This window comes from Rutilus rutilus (assembly GCF_951802725.1).
Source record: "Rutilus rutilus genome assembly, chromosome: 19".
NCBI lineage: Eukaryota > Metazoa > Chordata > Actinopteri > Cypriniformes > Leuciscidae > Rutilus > Rutilus rutilus.
Genome location: NC_140232.1, coordinates 480654 through 498386, shown reverse-complemented (window position 1 = coordinate 498386; position 17733 = coordinate 480654). Strand labels below are relative to the sequence as shown.

The 17733-nt window shown below is 39.6% G+C and overlaps 2 protein-coding genes across 2 annotated transcripts in view; one reads left to right on the top strand and one right to left on the bottom strand.

Moving 5' to 3' along the window:
* Window positions 1-17733, top strand: part of plxnd1 (plexin D1) — a 133549-nt gene that overhangs the window by 34524 nt on the left and 81292 nt on the right. The window lies entirely within an intron of this gene.
* On the bottom strand, window positions 163-16501 carry LOC311278433 (uncharacterized protein). Its single transcript, XM_084389260.1, has 20 exons — window positions 16374-16501; window positions 15497-15659; window positions 15073-15265; window positions 14318-14413; window positions 13526-13621; window positions 12734-12829; window positions 11942-12037; window positions 11150-11245; window positions 10359-10454; window positions 9567-9662; window positions 8775-8870; window positions 7983-8078; window positions 7191-7286; window positions 5589-5720; window positions 5344-5433; window positions 3028-5221; window positions 2094-2132; window positions 1413-1499; window positions 645-731; window positions 163-493 (listed from the first exon to the last, which is right to left on the bottom strand). Exons 1-20 carry the CDS (start codon window positions 16480-16482, stop codon window positions 279-281), a joined length of 4269 nt encoding a protein of 1422 aa, XP_084245386.1. The 5' UTR covers window positions 16483-16501; the 3' UTR covers window positions 163-278.

Below are 17733 nucleotides of genomic sequence, written 5' to 3'. Positions count from 1 at the left end.
AATCCCTTAGAAGCCTACGGAGGAGTGAGACAGCTTTCAGATTTAATCAAAAATATCTTCATTTGTGTTCTGAAGATGAACGAAGGTCTTACGGGGTTGGAACAACATGAGGGTGAGTAATTACTGACAGAGTTTTCATTTTTGGGTGAACTAACCCTTTAACATTTCTTAGTGCTGGGTAAGACCCATCTAACTAATTCCAAAGTTCAACAACGTCTTAAATGAACAACACGTTATAATTTAAACGTGACATAACAAGGATAACAAGTTTAAACATTTTAAACTTTGTTCTTGAGAGCTGTGATTCGATTCTTAATGTAGAACTTAATGGCCAGCCAATTTCTGTTTTTAAGTGCTACTTTCTCCAGTTCAAGGCACTTATCACAGTCACTTTTTCCCGGAACACGGCATGAAGTGATGAAGGACATCATGTGCTTCTCAACAGCAAGGATCTCCTCTTTCTCCCACATCTTTCTCTTGAAAGGCTGACGACCTGTACAGGTTGGTTATAACAAAAAGAATGTGGCACATAAACATTACAGTTTTTAGCAGTCAATCTTTAAGATACAGTAACAAAGTTTGACATGAAACAGACAAAGGGCATATTGATCAAAATGTAAATAATTGAGATCTAAAAAGTTAACCTTTATCCCTCTTTTGGGACTTGCTATGACTGACATCTGGCACTGCTGTGTCATTCTCTTCCCTCTGAGTAGTTGTAACCTGACTCTCTGAAAACCAGAAAAACACAAAATGCAGAAAATAACAATTCAGACGTATTAGTCATACAACAGTAAATTAAAAGATGGCCCAAGCGGATCCTAAATATATAATCGGTATCAAGGCCAATCTGGGCATTTTTTAATAGAGCATTCAAACTCTGACACTTTCATAACTGTACTGTGTTTGTTGACTGAACTCCTTTTGTCCACTACAGTCTGCTAGTGATGCAACACTATTCTTCTTTACAACAGCCACGCTGTACAGTACAACATTTGTCTGCATATGAAAGTGAAAAAATGTATGTGAAAAATTCACATTCACAATATGGGCGCACCAGTGAGTGACACTCTGTGAGGAAGCTCCACTCTAAGACAACTGTACCATCTGAGTGTTTCTGTAGTTCCAACAAGGTGTGAGATGTCCTCATTGTAGCTGAACATGTATATTTCAGTAATGACATTCTCCAAGTTAATCATTCATATTATATCAGTAATTACAGTTTATCAAATTAAAAATTTTGAACAAGGACCTTAAGTATTTGGATCAAGTAGCTAGAACAAAATAAGGTGTGACAGAGGCGATATCTACAGCTGTCAATCTTTAAAGACAATACAGTAACAAAGTTTGATATGAATCAGACAAAGGGCATATTGATCAAAATGTAAATAATTGAGATCTAAAAAGTTAACCTTTATCCCTCTTTTGGGACTTGCTATGACTGACATCTGGCACTGCTGTGTCATTCTCTTCCCTCTGAGTAGTTGTAACCTGACTCTCTGAAAACCAGAAAAACACAAAATGCAGAAAATAACAATTAAGACGTATTAGTCATACAACAGTATATTAGAGATGGCCCAAGCGGATCCTAAATATATAATCGGTATCAAGGCCAATCTGGGCATTTTTTTAATGGAGATTTCAAACTCTGACACTTTCATAACTGTACTGTGTTTGTTGACTGAACTGTTTTATCCAACAGTCTGCTAGTGATGCAAAAGTGAGAAAATGTATGTGAAAAATTCACATTCACAATTTGGGTGAATGACATTCTCCAAGTTAATCATTCATATTACATCAGTAATTACAGTTTATCAAATTAAGATTTTTGAACAAGGACCTTAAGTATTTGGATCAAGTAGCTAGAAAAAAGGTGTGTCAGAGTCAGTATTCTATAGCTGTTATTTCCCATTGTTTCAGATACATATTTAATCAATATTTAGGTAAAAGTATCAGATTGGACTAGACATTAGCAGATAATATTTAAGAGAAAAAAAGCCTGGTTTGGGACATCCATATAGTAAATCGACATTTGTGGTTATCCATTAACACATAAACATGGTCAGATTTAGGATCATATGTAAAATACATACCTGACTCTGACTCATGTTCGCTGTCCATGAGCACATTTTCTGTGGGGGGTTGGGGGGGGAGGTAGGAGGGAAAAGAATGACTGTTAGTGAAAGCACAATGTAATTCATTCAATCCTGACACGCTCCCAATTACGGCAAAGAAAAACATGTATGAGACATTAAGTGTTCATGTTGAAATCTGACAAGAAAAATTAAATAAGTAGGGTATTCAAAGTTAACGTGATAACGAATTAACGCAAATTTCTTTTAAAGGCACAATTTTTTTGTATACATGTACGTTTATTGTTATTGTTCTCCGCCTGGTTGGGCGGTGAGTTTGTGTTGCTGCCAAGCAAAAGTATTTCTTATACGATTACTCAAATCGATGTAATAATCTATAGAATACTTGATTACTAAAATTATTTTAGCTGCGGCCCCACACATGATTAATGCATGCGCGTTCAGTAATTATGACCGTCGAAGAGGTGCAGCAGTACCGCTGTGTATGGCGAGCAGAAACAAATCTCCTTGAGCAGAAATGGGCCAGTTCACACCAAAGATTCGTGACTTGCAACTCCAGGCAACGTACCGGTCTGCAACTTTCTAAAACCTACACTGCTGCAACAGTACCAGACAGCGTTCCATAGCAACGACTCTTCATGCATCTGTTCTGACCGTGGCTTTTTGTATAGAATCAGAAACAGAGTTCGTGTGCAAGATAACTTTGTGACTCTTTTGACAAGCTGAATTGCAGTTGAAACAGGTCACATCTTTGTTCTAAAACCAGCTGCTAGCAACTTGACAAGCAGAAACATAAAAACATGTCATGCTGAAAAATATCCCTTTAAGGTTTATTTAGAACAGATAAAAAAATGCACTATTAATCTGCAAATAATCGTGAGTGAATTATGGACAATAAATATTTTAATTAATTGACAGTCCTAATAATAAGTACCTTCGGGATCAATGTTAATGTCATCCAGTGTCTTGCCCTTGAATTCTGCCAGGCGTCCCTGATCCAGAGCCATGAGGACTTTGCTAATTTTTGCAAGTTGGAGGGTGCCTTCAGGAAGTCTATAGAACTGCCGGTGCACTCTAATGTCATGGCCAAGAAAATCCGCTAACTGATCCAGCTCTGTATTACTGAGGTTGAGAACTTGAGACAGTGTTCCTGTTTGTTTGCGTAGTTTTGTAGAAGTGAGACTTTCAGGACTTTTTGCACCACAGACCTTGGCAAAGTGTCGAAGGCAATCAGACCCACGGTAACAGGTCAAAGCGGATGGTCTTGCAAATAGGTATACGTTCTCCTGAGGAACCTCACATTCCTGCCGTGTGCCGACAAGCAGATCCAGTCCTTGCTTCATCACTGGGGTCAAAAGCACAGGAACTTTTCTTCCCCTTTTTCCTCTTATCTCAATCCTGCTGAAATGCTGACAGAGTTTCTTCTCTAGATCTGAGAGGGCTTCATTCACATCTTCATGTGGGTCTGATGGATTTTGACATACATATGCAGAAAGGGTCATTTTTGACACCTCCCCAGCTCTTCGTCGATTGAACAAAATGACTTGTGCCAAAATGACCTTTGCCAGTTTTGCCCACGTCTGGGGGGATGCCTCTGTGGACAGTTTACTGTGAAGATCTTGTTGTTGCACATCCAAATACGAATGGAGAGTCTGGACATCTTTTGTGAATGGAAGCAACAGAGGAGTATTCCACTTAGACTCCTGAAGTGTTCTCAGTGATGCAGCTGATATCAGTTCATTCCATCTGGTTTCATACACTCTGCGGAATGTACGAGCATCTTTTGCAGCACTGTAGTCGTTCTGTAGATTTGCACGGCTTTCAAGAAGCATTGAAATCTTTGTCAAGTTGTGTCCAATTTTGAGAGCTAGACTTGGGCACCTGTATGCATGGGTTTTACTGTCATAGCCTGCTAGGTGTTTTACTGATTCCACAACTTGCATAAAATTGGCAGGTTTGATGTGATCTTTAATGGTCTTCAAGGAAGTGGTTTTTCTTGAGCATATCAGAAGCCTTCCTAGCTCTCTCATTTTCTGACGGATGTATTCATGTTTGCCAACATCATATCCAAGCCTGTTATACAAATGCTCACCATACTCCATGATACAGACATCCGATTTCAGTACAGAATAAACTTCATCTTGAACCATGTTGTTTAGCAGCTTCCAAAATTCCACCTTGACACCAGGTGGTGGAGGTACAGCAAATGCGCAGAGGGCCTGGACACGAGTTTTGCCAGGTTTTTGTCGAACACTCGGCTTGAACTTGCAGGTCATCATGTGCCGCCAAAGAACGTTCTTTGTGAAGAAACCATGACAATGTATACAATGCAGGAAATTCTGTGCTTGACAATCCTTCCTTGGTTGCTTGCGAGGAACAAGATTTCCAACACCAGCATTTAATACATCCACATTGTGTGCAAAGTTGCCCCTGTTTCTCAAATATTCCATATGCATTCGTCTTTCTTTGGAGCCTTTTGGAAAGGACAGAGCCTGTGCAACCTCTGGATTATCTTTATGAGCACGCTCCAAATGCCTTGCCATTTTTACGAATCCCTCCCTACAGTACAAACAGTATTGCTTTTTGTTGTACATTCTTGACCCATCCTCCTTTTTACAGACAGCAGATATGGAAAGTGAACCATCAGCTACTTCTTCTGTATGGAGGGAAGAGGCACTGTCAGGAAGATCTTTCTCCAGATCAGGTGTTGTATTCTGTAATACAGATTCAGGGTCTCCCCCTCCACTCCGTTTTGTTGAGTGACCACTACTTGCTTGTGTTGTAGGGTAGGATGCACGTCTTGAACTGCTTGAACATCGCCTTTTACGTCTCATACCAGATTTGCCCGCTTTTCTTGAAGGTGAGCGTCCTCTGTTAAGGATTTGCTTTGAAGGCGCATCGTGCAGTTCTCGGATGTCAGCATACTTCCCTAGGATTGGAAATCTAAGCTTGCTCTCTTTATGATTGACTGGTTGAATGACTTCGCTTGTGTCTGTACCTTGAATGACTTCGCTTGTGTCTGTACCTTCAGATGAATCCTCACTACTCTGAGGAATATATTCCTCTCCACTGCTGCCTGAGCTGAGGTCAAAAAGCTCATCTGAAGCAAACTCAACCTTTCTGTTCATCTTCAGAAAAGAAAAAGTGAAGTCAAAGTCAGCACACTGATTAAACATTACTTTTCTGTTACGTACAAGATGCTAAGTATGTTAAGTATGTACATCCATCTTCTACATTTTGAGTTGCTTACCTGTATGCTTTTGGTCCTCCTCAGCCTTGGAATATAATCTCTGTCCTGGTGGGTGAGGCTTAGTTCGAACTCAGAAGTCGGACACCATGTCTAGAGTGTTGAAAAGATATGTAATTAACATTTAAACCCAAGGACAAGGGAAAAATAGGTACTGAAAGCAGAACCAATAATGTCTGAGCTTATTGATACTATATTTCGGTACCCATTCCTGTACAAATACATGCAAATGCTCAAAAAAACAATACCTGGCAGCTTGAATTAAACTGGTCATGATTTGTGCTTGGACTCTGAGATTCATCAGAATCTGTGTAGTCTACCAGGGAAGGATTCATTCCAACTTTGTTCATTGAAGGTAAGGGTTCTGGATCGTGTGAGCACTATAGAACATCAAAGAAAGACATAAGATATGAATGACAACACACATACATAAATGTATACCTATGTACATCAAATGGTATTTCAAAAACATTGGAAAACCACACTTAATCTTCATATTTTTCAATAAAACAGGCATGTGGCATTAAAATGGTTTAAATATATAGCAAGGACAACACTGCACTTTTAGAAGTGTAAACGACTAGGGCTGAACCTGAATATTTCATTGTTGGGTAAACATTTGATTTTCAAATTAAGATTCAAATATTGGAGGTTTTTTTTTCCACGCGCCTGACTTCCGCTCACAGCAGTGAACGTAACGCTCCAGTTCACATCAAAGGGAAAACAAAATGAAGTCCTCAGCTATGTTAAATGCTTAATTTCATTACAGATCAAAACAGTCATATAGCCTACATTTTAACATTAATCAATAGGCTAAACTGTAGGCTTCAACAATATAATGAACACATTTAAATAATTATATTAGGCCGATTGTAGAGGAAGAGCATTTACTTGCTATAATAAAAGTTAAAAGTGAATTATGCATAATAACGCATTGTTTAGTTAAGTGTTAAGAATCCCGTCTGCTCTCCGCCTGGACTCCCGCCCAGCTAAACTATTCCCGGATTCTGCTCTGGATCTACTGGATCAGACTCTCTCACTCTGGACTCTCAGCTACGGTTATCCCTGCTCTGAACAGCAGCCACCAACTCGGGTCGGCATGCATCTATTTTCACTCTGCCTCACTCTTCACCCACACAATATTAGATCCTTTTAACTCTGCAATAAATATTCCTCTTTTGTAACTAATCCCATTCTTAGTCCTGCACTTGGGTCTGCTAGCCTTGCCATAACAAAGTTTTGGTAATAATCACTTAGTTTGCCTTGTTATGAGAATAAATAAAACGAGCGCTCTCTCTTTTTCTTTCACACACACACAGAATTACGCACCCATGCCTGCCGTAATATCTCTCTCATCCAATTCTCCTTCACTCATGTCACTGACAGAACTTCCTGGGCATTTATCATTCTTCTGCTGTTATATCTATTAAATACATAGCTGTAGCTGGTGAAATGACAGCCTGCTTTTAACAGACGTTTAAACGGGACCACTGACAAAAGCACAGATGTTGTTCAAAAAAGACAAAAATATAACTGCAGGACAGCTATCTGTGAAAAGTAGGTGCATGATGGGATTTCATATCGTTTGTCCAGTGCATTCAGAAGCTTCCTGAAGCCTTCTCTTTCTACTGTGTAAATGGGCATATCTTTGGCCAAATAGAATGTAATAGCATAAGTGATTTCATTATGTCCCTTTGAGCTTGCGTCATAAAACTAGGAAAAGAACTTGCTAGTGATGTTTATTTGGCTAGCACTGGGATATTAACAGCGACAGCTTTGAAGAATTTTTGTTGGAATGGTATTACTAAAGTCTGCACCAGTGAAAGACCGTAAAAGAGAGAAACTAGTACCTGTGTCTTGAAGCTGGACGACCTCTGAGGAGTCTGCTCGGTTGTTCTGAAGATGTCAGCCTCAAAAGACTCAGTGGCATCCGATTGTTTGTCCTCCTGAAGAATGAGTTAAACATTATTATGGAGTAGATGGTCAGCCTTAGCATTACTTCAGTGCAAACACAACATAAACGCATGTGAGAGTCAGGAGACACGCATGTGGTGGCAATGTTTACATGTTTCCTGTAGCTGAGGCTAAATCCAAGTTACTTTTGATGGGTTCAAGTTGGCTGTGATTTCTGTCATATGTATGTTGCCTGCTATAAGACAGCTGTACCCATTACAGTTGAGGAAGTAGTAACAGTGAAGTGTGGCAGGACTGAATTCACCTGTAGCCAACAGCTAGTACGACTTGGAGAAAGCAAACTGATCTCAAGTTCAATGGCACATGTTGTAGAATGTATATGTTTAGACTTATAGACAGAAAAGAGTCATTAATGTGGTCCAGTGTCTACAATAATTTTTAGTTAGCGTGGACCCCACAAAGACAAGAGACCTGACAGGTGTGTGTATCACAGGGAGAGGTCACCGCTAAACACTGGTCCTATTGACTGGTCCCCATGAAATCACAAAAACCAGAGTGTGCTTAGCAGCTTATATCAGACTTAGGATTTACATTGATGTACACAAATCTAAAATTGACTTCCATGAAAAAATTAACAATTAGGAAGAGGACACCTCAAAACTAAACAGTAGAAGGTTACAACCTAAAGTCTGCACCAGTGAAAGACCGTAAAAGAGAGAAACTAGTACCTGTGTCTTGAAGCTGGACGACCTCTGAGGAGTCTGCTCGGTTGTTCTGAAGATGTCAGCCTCAAAAGACTCAGTGGCATCCGATTGTTTGTCCTCCTGAAGAATGAGTTAAACATTATTATGGAGTAGATGGTCAGCCTTAGCATTACTTCAGTGCAAACACAACATAAACGCATGTGAGAGTCAGGAGACACGCATGTGGTGGCAATGTTTACATGTTTCCTGTAGCTGAGGCTAAATCCAAGTTACTTTTGATGGGTTCAAGTTGGCTGTGATTTCTGTCATATATATGTTGCCTGCTATAAGACAGCTGTACCCATTACAGTTGAGGAAGTAGTAACAGTGAAGTGCGGCAGGACTGAATTCACCTGTAGCCAACAGCTAGTACGACTTGGAGAAAGCAAACTGATCTCAAGTTCAATGGCACATGTTGTAGAATGTATATGTTTAGACTTATAGACAGAAAAGAGTCATTAATGTGGTCCAGTGTCTACAATAATTTTTAGTTAGCGTGGACCCCACAAAGACAAGAGACCTGACAGGTGTGTGTATCACAGGGAGAGGTCACCGCTAAACACTGGTCCTATTGACTGGTCCCCATGAAATCACAAAAACCAGAGTGTGCTTAGCAGCTTATATCAGACTTAGGATTTACATTGATGTACACAAATCTAAAATTGACTTCCATGAAAAAATTAACAATTAGGAAGAGGACACCTCAAAACTAAACAGTAGAAGGTTACAACCTAAAGTCTGCACCAGTGAAAGACCGTAAAAGAGAGAAACTAGTACCTGTGTCTTGAAGCTGGACGACCTCTGAGGAGTCTGCTCGGTTGTTCTGAAGATGTCAGCCTCAAAAGACTCAGTGGCATCCGATTGTTTGTCCTCCTGAAGAATGAGTTAAACATTATTATGGAGTAGATGGTCAGCCTTAGCATTACTTCAGTGCAAACACAACATAAACGCATGTGAGAGTCAGGAGACACGCATGTGGTGGCAATGTTTACATGTTTCCTGTAGCTGAGGCTAAATCCAAGTTACTTTTGATGGGTTCAAGTTGGCTGTGATTTCTGTCATATATATGTTGCCTGCTATAAGACAGCTGTACCCATTACAGTTGAGGAAGTAGTAACAGTGAAGTGTGGCAGGACTGAATTCACCTGTAGCCAACAGCTAGTACGACTTGGAGAAAGCAAACTGATCTCAAGTTCAATGGCACATGTTGTAGAATGTATATGTTTAGACTTATAGACAGAAAAGAGTCATTAATGTGGTCCAGTGTCTACAATAATTTTTAGTTAGCGTGGACCCCACAAAGACAAGAGACCTGACAGGTGTGTGTATCACAGGGAGAGGTCACCGCTAAACACTGGTCCTATTGACTGGTCCCCATGAAATCACAAAAACCAGAGTGTGCTTAGCAGCTTATATCAGACTTAGGATTTACATTGATGTACACAAATCTAAAATTGACTTCCATGAAAAAATTAACAATTAGGAAGAGGACACCTCAAAACTAAACAGTAGAAGGTTACAACCTAAAGTCTGCACCAGTGAAAGACCGTAAAAGAGAGAAACTAGTACCTGTGTCTTGAAGCTGGACGACCTCTGAGGAGTCTGCTCGGTTGTTCTGAAGATGTCAGCCTCAAAAGACTCAGTGGCATCCGATTGTTTGTCCTCCTGAAGAATGAGTTAAACATTATTATGGAGTAGATGGTCAGCCTTAGCATTACTTCAGTGCAAACACAACATAAACGCATGTGAGAGTCAGGAGACACGCATGTGGTGGCAATGTTTACATGTTTCCTGTAGCTGAGGCTAAATCCAAGTTACTTTTGATGGGTTCAAGTTGGCTGTGATTTCTGTCATATGTATGTTGCCTGCTATAAGACAGCTGTACCCATTACAGTTGAGGAAGTAGTAACAGTGAAGTGTGGCAGGACTGAATTCACCTGTAGCCAACAGCTAGTACGACTTGGAGAAAGCAAACTGATCTCAAGTTCAATGGCACATGTTGTAGAATGTATATGTTTAGACTTATAGACAGAAAAGAGTCATTAATGTGGTCCAGTGTCTACAATAATTTTTAGTTAGCGTGGACCCCACAAAGACAAGAGACCTGACAGGTGTGTGTATCACAGGGAGAGGTCACCGCTAAACACTGGTCCTATTGACTGGTCCCCATGAAATCACAAAAACCAGAGTGTGCTTAGCAGCTTATATCAGACTTAGGATTTACATTGATGTACACAAATCTAAAATTGACTTCCATGAAAAAATTAACAATTAGGAAGAGGACACCTCAAAACTAAACAGTAGAAGGTTACAACCTAAAGTCTGCACCAGTGAAAGACCGTAAAAGAGAGAAACTAGTACCTGTGTCTTGAAGCTGGACGACCTCTGAGGAGTCTGCTCGGTTGTTCTGAAGATGTCAGCCTCAAAAGACTCAGTGGCATCCGATTGTTTGTCCTCCTGAAGAATGAGTTAAACATTATTATGGAGTAGATGGTCAGCCTTAGCATTACTTCAGTGCAAACACAACATAAACGCATGTGAGAGACAGGAGACACGCATGTGGTGGCAATGTTTACATGTTTCCTGTAGCTGAGGCTAAATCCAAGTTACTTTTGATGGGTTCAAGTTGGCTGTGATTTCTGTCATATATATGTTGCCTGCTATAAGACAGCTGTACCCATTACAGTTGAGGAAGTAGTAACAGTGAAGTGTGGCAGGACTGAATTCACCTGTAGCCAACAGCTAGTACGACTTGGAGAAAGCAAACTGATCTCAAGTTCAATGGCACATGTTGTAGAATGTATATGTTTAGACTTATAGACAGAAAAGAGTCATTAATGTGGTCCAGTGTCTACAATAATTTTTAGTTAGCGTGGACCCCACAAAGACAAGAGACCTGACAGGTGTGTGTATCACAGGGAGAGGTCACCGCTAAACACTGGTCCTATTGACTGGTCCCCATGAAATCACAAAAACAGAGTGTGCTTAGCAGCTTATATCAGACTTAGGATTTACATTGATGTACACAAATCTAAAATTGACTTCCATAAAAAAATTAACAATTAGGAAGAGGACACCTCAAAACTAAACAGTAGAAGGTTACAACCTAAAGTCTGCACCAGTGAAAGACCGTAAAAGAGAGAAACTAGTACCTGTGTCTTGAAGCTGGACGACCTCTGAGGAGTCTGCTCGGTTGTTCTGAAGATGTCAGCCTCAAAAGACTCAGTGGCATCCGATTGTTTGTCCTCCTGAAGAATGAGTTAAACATTATTATGGAGTAGATGGTCAGCCTTAGCATTACTTCAGTGCAAACACAACATAAACGCATGTGAGAGACAGGAGACACGCATGTGGTGGCAATGTTTACATGTTTCCTGTAGCTGAGGCTAAATCCAAGTTACTTTTGATGGGTTCAAGTTGGCTGTGATTTCTGTCATATATATGTTGCCTGCTATAAGACAGCTGTACCCATTACAGTTGAGGAAGTAGTAACAGTGAAGTGTGGCAGGACTGAATTCACCTGTAGCCAACAGCTAGTACGACTTGGAGAAAGCAAACTGATCTCAAGTTCAATGGCACATGTTGTAGAATGTATATGTTTAGACTTATAGACAGAAAAGAGTCATTAATGTGGTCCAGTGTCTACAATAATTTTTAGTTAGCGTGGACCCCACAAAGACAAGAGACCTGACAGGTGTGTGTATCACAGGGAGAGGTCACCGCTAAACACTGGTCCTATTGACTGGTCCCCATGAAATCACAAAAACCAGAGTGTGCTTAGCAGCTTATATCAGACTTAGGATTTACATTGATGTACACAAATCTAAAATTGACTTCCATAAAAAAATTAACAATTAGGAAGAGGACACCTCAAAACTAAACAGTAGAAGGTTACAACCTAAAGTCTGCACCAGTGAAAGACCGTAAAAGAGAGAAACTAGTACCTGTGTCTTGAAGCTGGACGACCTCTGAGGAGTCTGCTCGGTTGTTCTGAAGATGTCAGCCTCAAAAGACTCAGTGGCATCCGATTGTTTGTCCTCCTGAAGAATGAGTTAAACATTATTATGGAGTAGATGGTCAGCCTTAGCATTACTTCAGTGCAAACACAACATAAACGCATGTGAGAGTCAGGAGACACGCATGTGGTGGCAATGTTTACATGTTTCCTGTAGCTGAGGCTAAATCCAAGTTACTTTTGATGGGTTCAAGTTGGCTGTGATTTCTGTCATATGTATGTTGCCTGCTATAAGACAGCTGTACCCATTACAGTTGAGGAAGTAGTAACAGTGAAGTGTGGCAGGACTGAATTCACCTGTAGCCAACAGCTAGTACGACTTGGAGAAAGCAAACTGATCTCAAGTTCAATGGCACATGTTGTAGAATGTATATGTTTAGACTTATAGACAGAAAAGAGTCATTAATGTGGTCCAGTGTCTACAATAATTTTTAGTTAGCGTGGACCCCACAAAGACAAGAGACCTGACAGGTGTGTGTATCACAGGGAGAGGTCACCGCTAAACACTGGTCCTATTGACTGGTCCCCATGAAATCACAAAAACCAGAGTGTGCTTAGCAGCTTATATCAGACTTAGGATTTACATTGATGTACACAAATCTAAAATTGACTTCCATGAAAAAATTAACAATTAGGAAGAGGACACCTCAAAACTAAACAGTAGAAGGTTACAACCTAAAGTCTGCACCAGTGAAAGACCGTAAAAGAGAGAAACTAGTACCTGTGTCTTGAAGCTGGACGACCTCTGAGGAGTCTGCTCGGTTGTTCTGAAGATGTCAGCCTCAAAAGACTCAGTGGCATCCGATTGTTTGTCCTCCTGAAGAATGAGTTAAACATTATTATGGAGTAGATGGTCAGCCTTAGCATTACTTCAGTGCAAACACAACATAAACGCATGTGAGAGTCAGGAGACACGCATGTGGTGGCAATGTTTACATGTTTCCTGTAGCTGAGGCTAAATCCAAGTTACTTTTGATGGGTTCAAGTTGGCTGTGATTTCTGTCATATGTATGTTGCCTGCTATAAGACAGCTGTACCCATTACAGTTGAGGAAGTAGTAACAGTGAAGTGTGGCAGGACTGAATTCACCTGTAGCCAACAGCTAGTACGACTTGGAGAAAGCAAACTGATCTCAAGTTCAATGGCACATGTTGTAGAATGTATATGTTTAGACTTATAGACAGAAAAGAGTCATTAATGTGGTCCAGTGTCTACAATAATTTTTAGTTAGCGTGGACCCCACAAAGACAAGAGACCTGACAGGTGTGTGTATCACAGGGAGAGGTCACCGCTAAACACTGGTCCTATTGACTGGTCCCCATGAAATCACAAAAACCAGAGTGTGCTTAGCAGCTTATATCAGACTTAGGATTTACATTGATGTACACAAATCTAAAATTGACTTCCATGAAAAAATTAACAATTAGGAAGAGGACACCTCAAAACTAAACAGTAGAAGGTTACAACCTAAAGTCTGCACCAGTGAAAGACCGTAAAAGAGAGAAACTAGTACCTGTGTCTTGAAGCTGGACGACCTCTGAGGAGTCTGCTCGGTTGTTCTGAAGATGTCAGCCTCAAAAGACTCAGTGGCATCCGATTGTTTGTCCTCCTGAAGAATGAGTTAAACATTATTATGGAGTAGATGGTCAGCCTTAGCATTACTTCAGTGCAAACACAACATAAACGCATGTGAGAGTCAGGAGACACGCATGTGGTGGCAATGTTTACATGTTTCCTGTAGCTGAGGCTAAATCCAAGTTACTTTTGATGGGTTCAAGTTGGCTGTGATTTCTGTCATATGTATGTTGCCTGCTATAAGACAGCTGTACCCATTACAGTTGAGGAAGTAGTAACAGTGAAGTGTGGCAGGACTGAATTCACCTGTAGCCAACAGCTAGTACGACTTGGAGAAAGCAAACTGATCTCAAGTTCAATGGCACATGTTGTAGAATGTATATGTTTAGACTTATAGACAGAAAAGAGTCATTAATGTGGTCCAGTGTCTACAATAATTTTTAGTTAGCGTGGACCCCACAAAGACAAGAGACCTGACAGGTGTGTGTATCACAGGGAGAGGTCACCGCTAAACACTGGTCCTATTGACTGGTCCCCATGAAATCACAAAAACCAGAGTGTGCTTAGCAGCTTATATCAGACTTAGGATTTACATTGATGTACACAAATCTAAAATTGACTTCCATGAAAAAATTAACAATTAGGAAGAGGACACCTCAAAACTAAACAGTAGAAGGTTACAACCTAAAGTCTGCACCAGTGAAAGACCGTAAAAGAGAGAAACTAGTACCTGTGTCTTGAAGCTGGACGACCTCTGAGGAGTCTGCTCGGTTGTTCTGAAGATGTCAGCCTCAAAAGACTCAGTGGCATCCGATTGTTTGTCCTCCTGAAGAATGAGTTAAACATTATTATGGAGTAGATGGTCAGCCTTAGCATTACTTCAGTGCAAACACAACATAAACGCATGTGAGAGTCAGGAGACACGCATGTGGTGGCAATGTTTACATGTTTCCTGTAGCTGAGGCTAAATCCAAGTTACTTTTGATGGGTTCAAGTTGGCTGTGATTTCTGTCATATGTATGTTGCCTGCTATAAGACAGCTGTACCCATTACAGTTGAGGAAGTAGTAACAGTGAAGTGTGGCAGGACTGAATTCACCTGTAGCCAACAGCTAGTACGACTTGGAGAAAGCAAACTGATCTCAAGTTCAATGGCACATGTTGTAGAATGTTTAGACTTTAGAAGTTTCAATAATAGGTACAAAGGAACTGTGGTTGTGTTAGGACACTTGAGGTAAGTGTAATATACACAATGTATATCTATAAAATGTTTTAAATTGATTTGTTTTTTTAGATGATGATTTGATGATTCAATCTTTTAAACATTGTTTACAAGTTATCCTGAACTAGGCAAAACTAATCTGAGGCAGAAATACCAGTATTGGTTTAAATCTGGGTAAAATAAATATACCATTCTGACTTTTTTACAACAAAGCCAATATTCACAATCAGTTTTTACCGGAACAGCAACACATTTTTGACAAACCTGTTTCCTCCAAGGCCAATCAGTTCCACCATAGTCATATGTTATTTCTTCTCCTTCATTAATGTCCTTCAAAGCAAATAGGCAGAGGTGTGGTTTGCCCTCTGTTATGACCCTCTTCATTTTGCAGTTTGCATGCTTGTGGCTATCATTAACCAGTCGCCCGAGGCTGCCATCTTCTCTAGCTGCATCAACACTTTGGAAAGGTGACAAACCAAAAAAGTACAGATTAGGCTTAATAAAATTACATTATGATTGCAATTTTTTTTTTCATCAGTCCTCAAAAAGAAAACTTCAGATACACAACACAAGCTGCTAAATGATGGCTAAAGTTGCAAAAAAAAACAAGAAAAAAAATAAATAATTTATCACACATTTGTTTATGGCATGAACTCAATTGATAGGAAAAATTCCATCTAAGCCTTACCACCATGTTTTTTCTTGCCAGTAGAAGTCAAACATGAAAACACCACATCTATTGTGATATGTCCTCCTCCTCCTCTGAGATTCTTCAGAATTGATTAATTCTCCTCTGTACTCCACCACAAAGTCTCCTTTTCTGAAAGGGGCCTTGGCAAACACCCCTCGACCTAGTGCACACACAGATACCATTACACTGTTGCAGCCTTTACACTTACAGTATACAGACCTGCCAACCTTGAAAAAATTTTTTGAGTAGTCTACTGGGGGGTGGGGGGTCATATATTTTTGTAGAGTGCAAGACACACACAAACACATGCCCATCTTCATAATTCTAGTTTTTTTTTTATTTGACCCAAATCCAAAATTTTACTTGCACTGCACTGCAATATACAGTGAAAGTTCAAAGTTTCAATACTGCTCAGTGCTCAATACCATTTTTTATTCATGATTAATATTGCATTGCATATAATGTGTGCTGGTCAATAGTCTAAAAACAGTAAACTATTATTTTTTTTACTATCCCTATAAGCTGCATATACAGGAGCTATTTTTTCTCATCACATCAGTAGCCTACATACATGAAATGACACCATTGATAAAAGGTTATAATAACTACAATAAGCAAAGGTGAGTAATCATTTTTTAGCTTTGGTTTGTACTTCTGTATCCAGTTACACCCACCAGACCAGAACTAATGTCATGCCGCTTCCTTTATCACTCCAATTCAAAGACAATTATCAATAGTCGTGAGGATGGGAGAACGAAATACACTGCCATTTCTATAATTTCCATTTATTTTCCAAACTAAACCCCAGGGTATAGGCAAGGGGTTCTGCTAGAACAGTAATTTATTAAAAACAATTCATAACAAAGGCACATACCTTTAAAAGAGTTAATGTATTGCACTTCTAACTCTGCTGTCTTGTCAAGGGCCTTCACAGCATGTTCTATGGCATCCTTTGTTGGTGATTTCCTTCTTCGTGTGGCCATTGGAAATCCTACAATAAAAAACAGTGCAGTTTTAGACCAATAGCCCCATAAATCTTACACTTAAAATTATTTATGTTATCTTAAAGGAGAAGTTCACTTTCAAAAAAACTTTTGCTGATAATTTACTCACCCCCATGTCATCCAAGATGTCCATGTCTTTCTTTCTTCAGTCGCAAAGAAATTAAGGTTTTTGATGAAAACATTCCAGGATTTCCCCCCATGTAATGGATTCTATTGGGACCCAAACGGTAGAAGGTCCAAATGACAGTTTAAGTGCAGCTTCAAAGGGCTTTAAACGATACCAGACGATGAATAAGGGTCTTATCTAGCGAAACGATCGGTCATTTCCAAAATAAATAAAAAAGTTTAAGTTTTATAAGCACAAACGCTCGCCTTGCTCTGTTCTGTGATGCGCGTTCGTGACGTCACGTAATACGCAATTACGTTGAAAAGGTCACGCTTGACGTGTTTACAAATGTGCAGGAGGAGGACCATATACACATTTTCAAATGTATTTGTGTCAGTTTATCGTTTAAAATGCCCATTTCGTGTGCGTATCCTGGGTGTTTTAATATTAAAAAGCCAAAAAGAACATTTTCTTCAGGACAGAAATTTTTCAAGCGTGACCTTTTCAACGTAATTGCGTATTACGTGACGTCACGAACGCGCATCACAGAACAGAGCAAGGCGAACATTTGTGCTTATAAAACTTAAACTTTTTTATTTATTTTGGAAATGACCGATCGTTTCGCTAGATAAGACCCTTATTCATCGTCTGGTATCGTTTAAAGCCCTTTGAAGCTGCACTTAAACTGTCATTACGACCTTCTACCGTTTGGGTCCCAATAGAATCCATTACATGGGGGGAAATCCTGGAATGTTTTCATCAAAAACCTTAATTTCTTTGCGACTGAAGAAAGAAAGACATGGACATCTTGGATGACATGGGGGTGAGTAAATTATCAGCAAAAGTTTTTTTGAAAGTGAACTTCTCCTTTAACATTAGACAATCAAATCTTGATCACTGGAGTGTAATTTTAAGAGGTAAAAAGTACTAGGTGAGCTATAATCTGTCAAATATAACTCTTCTGAATGATATCAAGAATTATAGTTTTTATTAGTTGAAATTAAATTGTTCATATCAAGAACTAGCATTTTAACTAGGGAAAATTTAATTGTGGATATCAAGAATTAGCATTGTTAGTAGTGGAAATGTAATTTCTGATATCAAAAATTGCCTTTATTATAGTA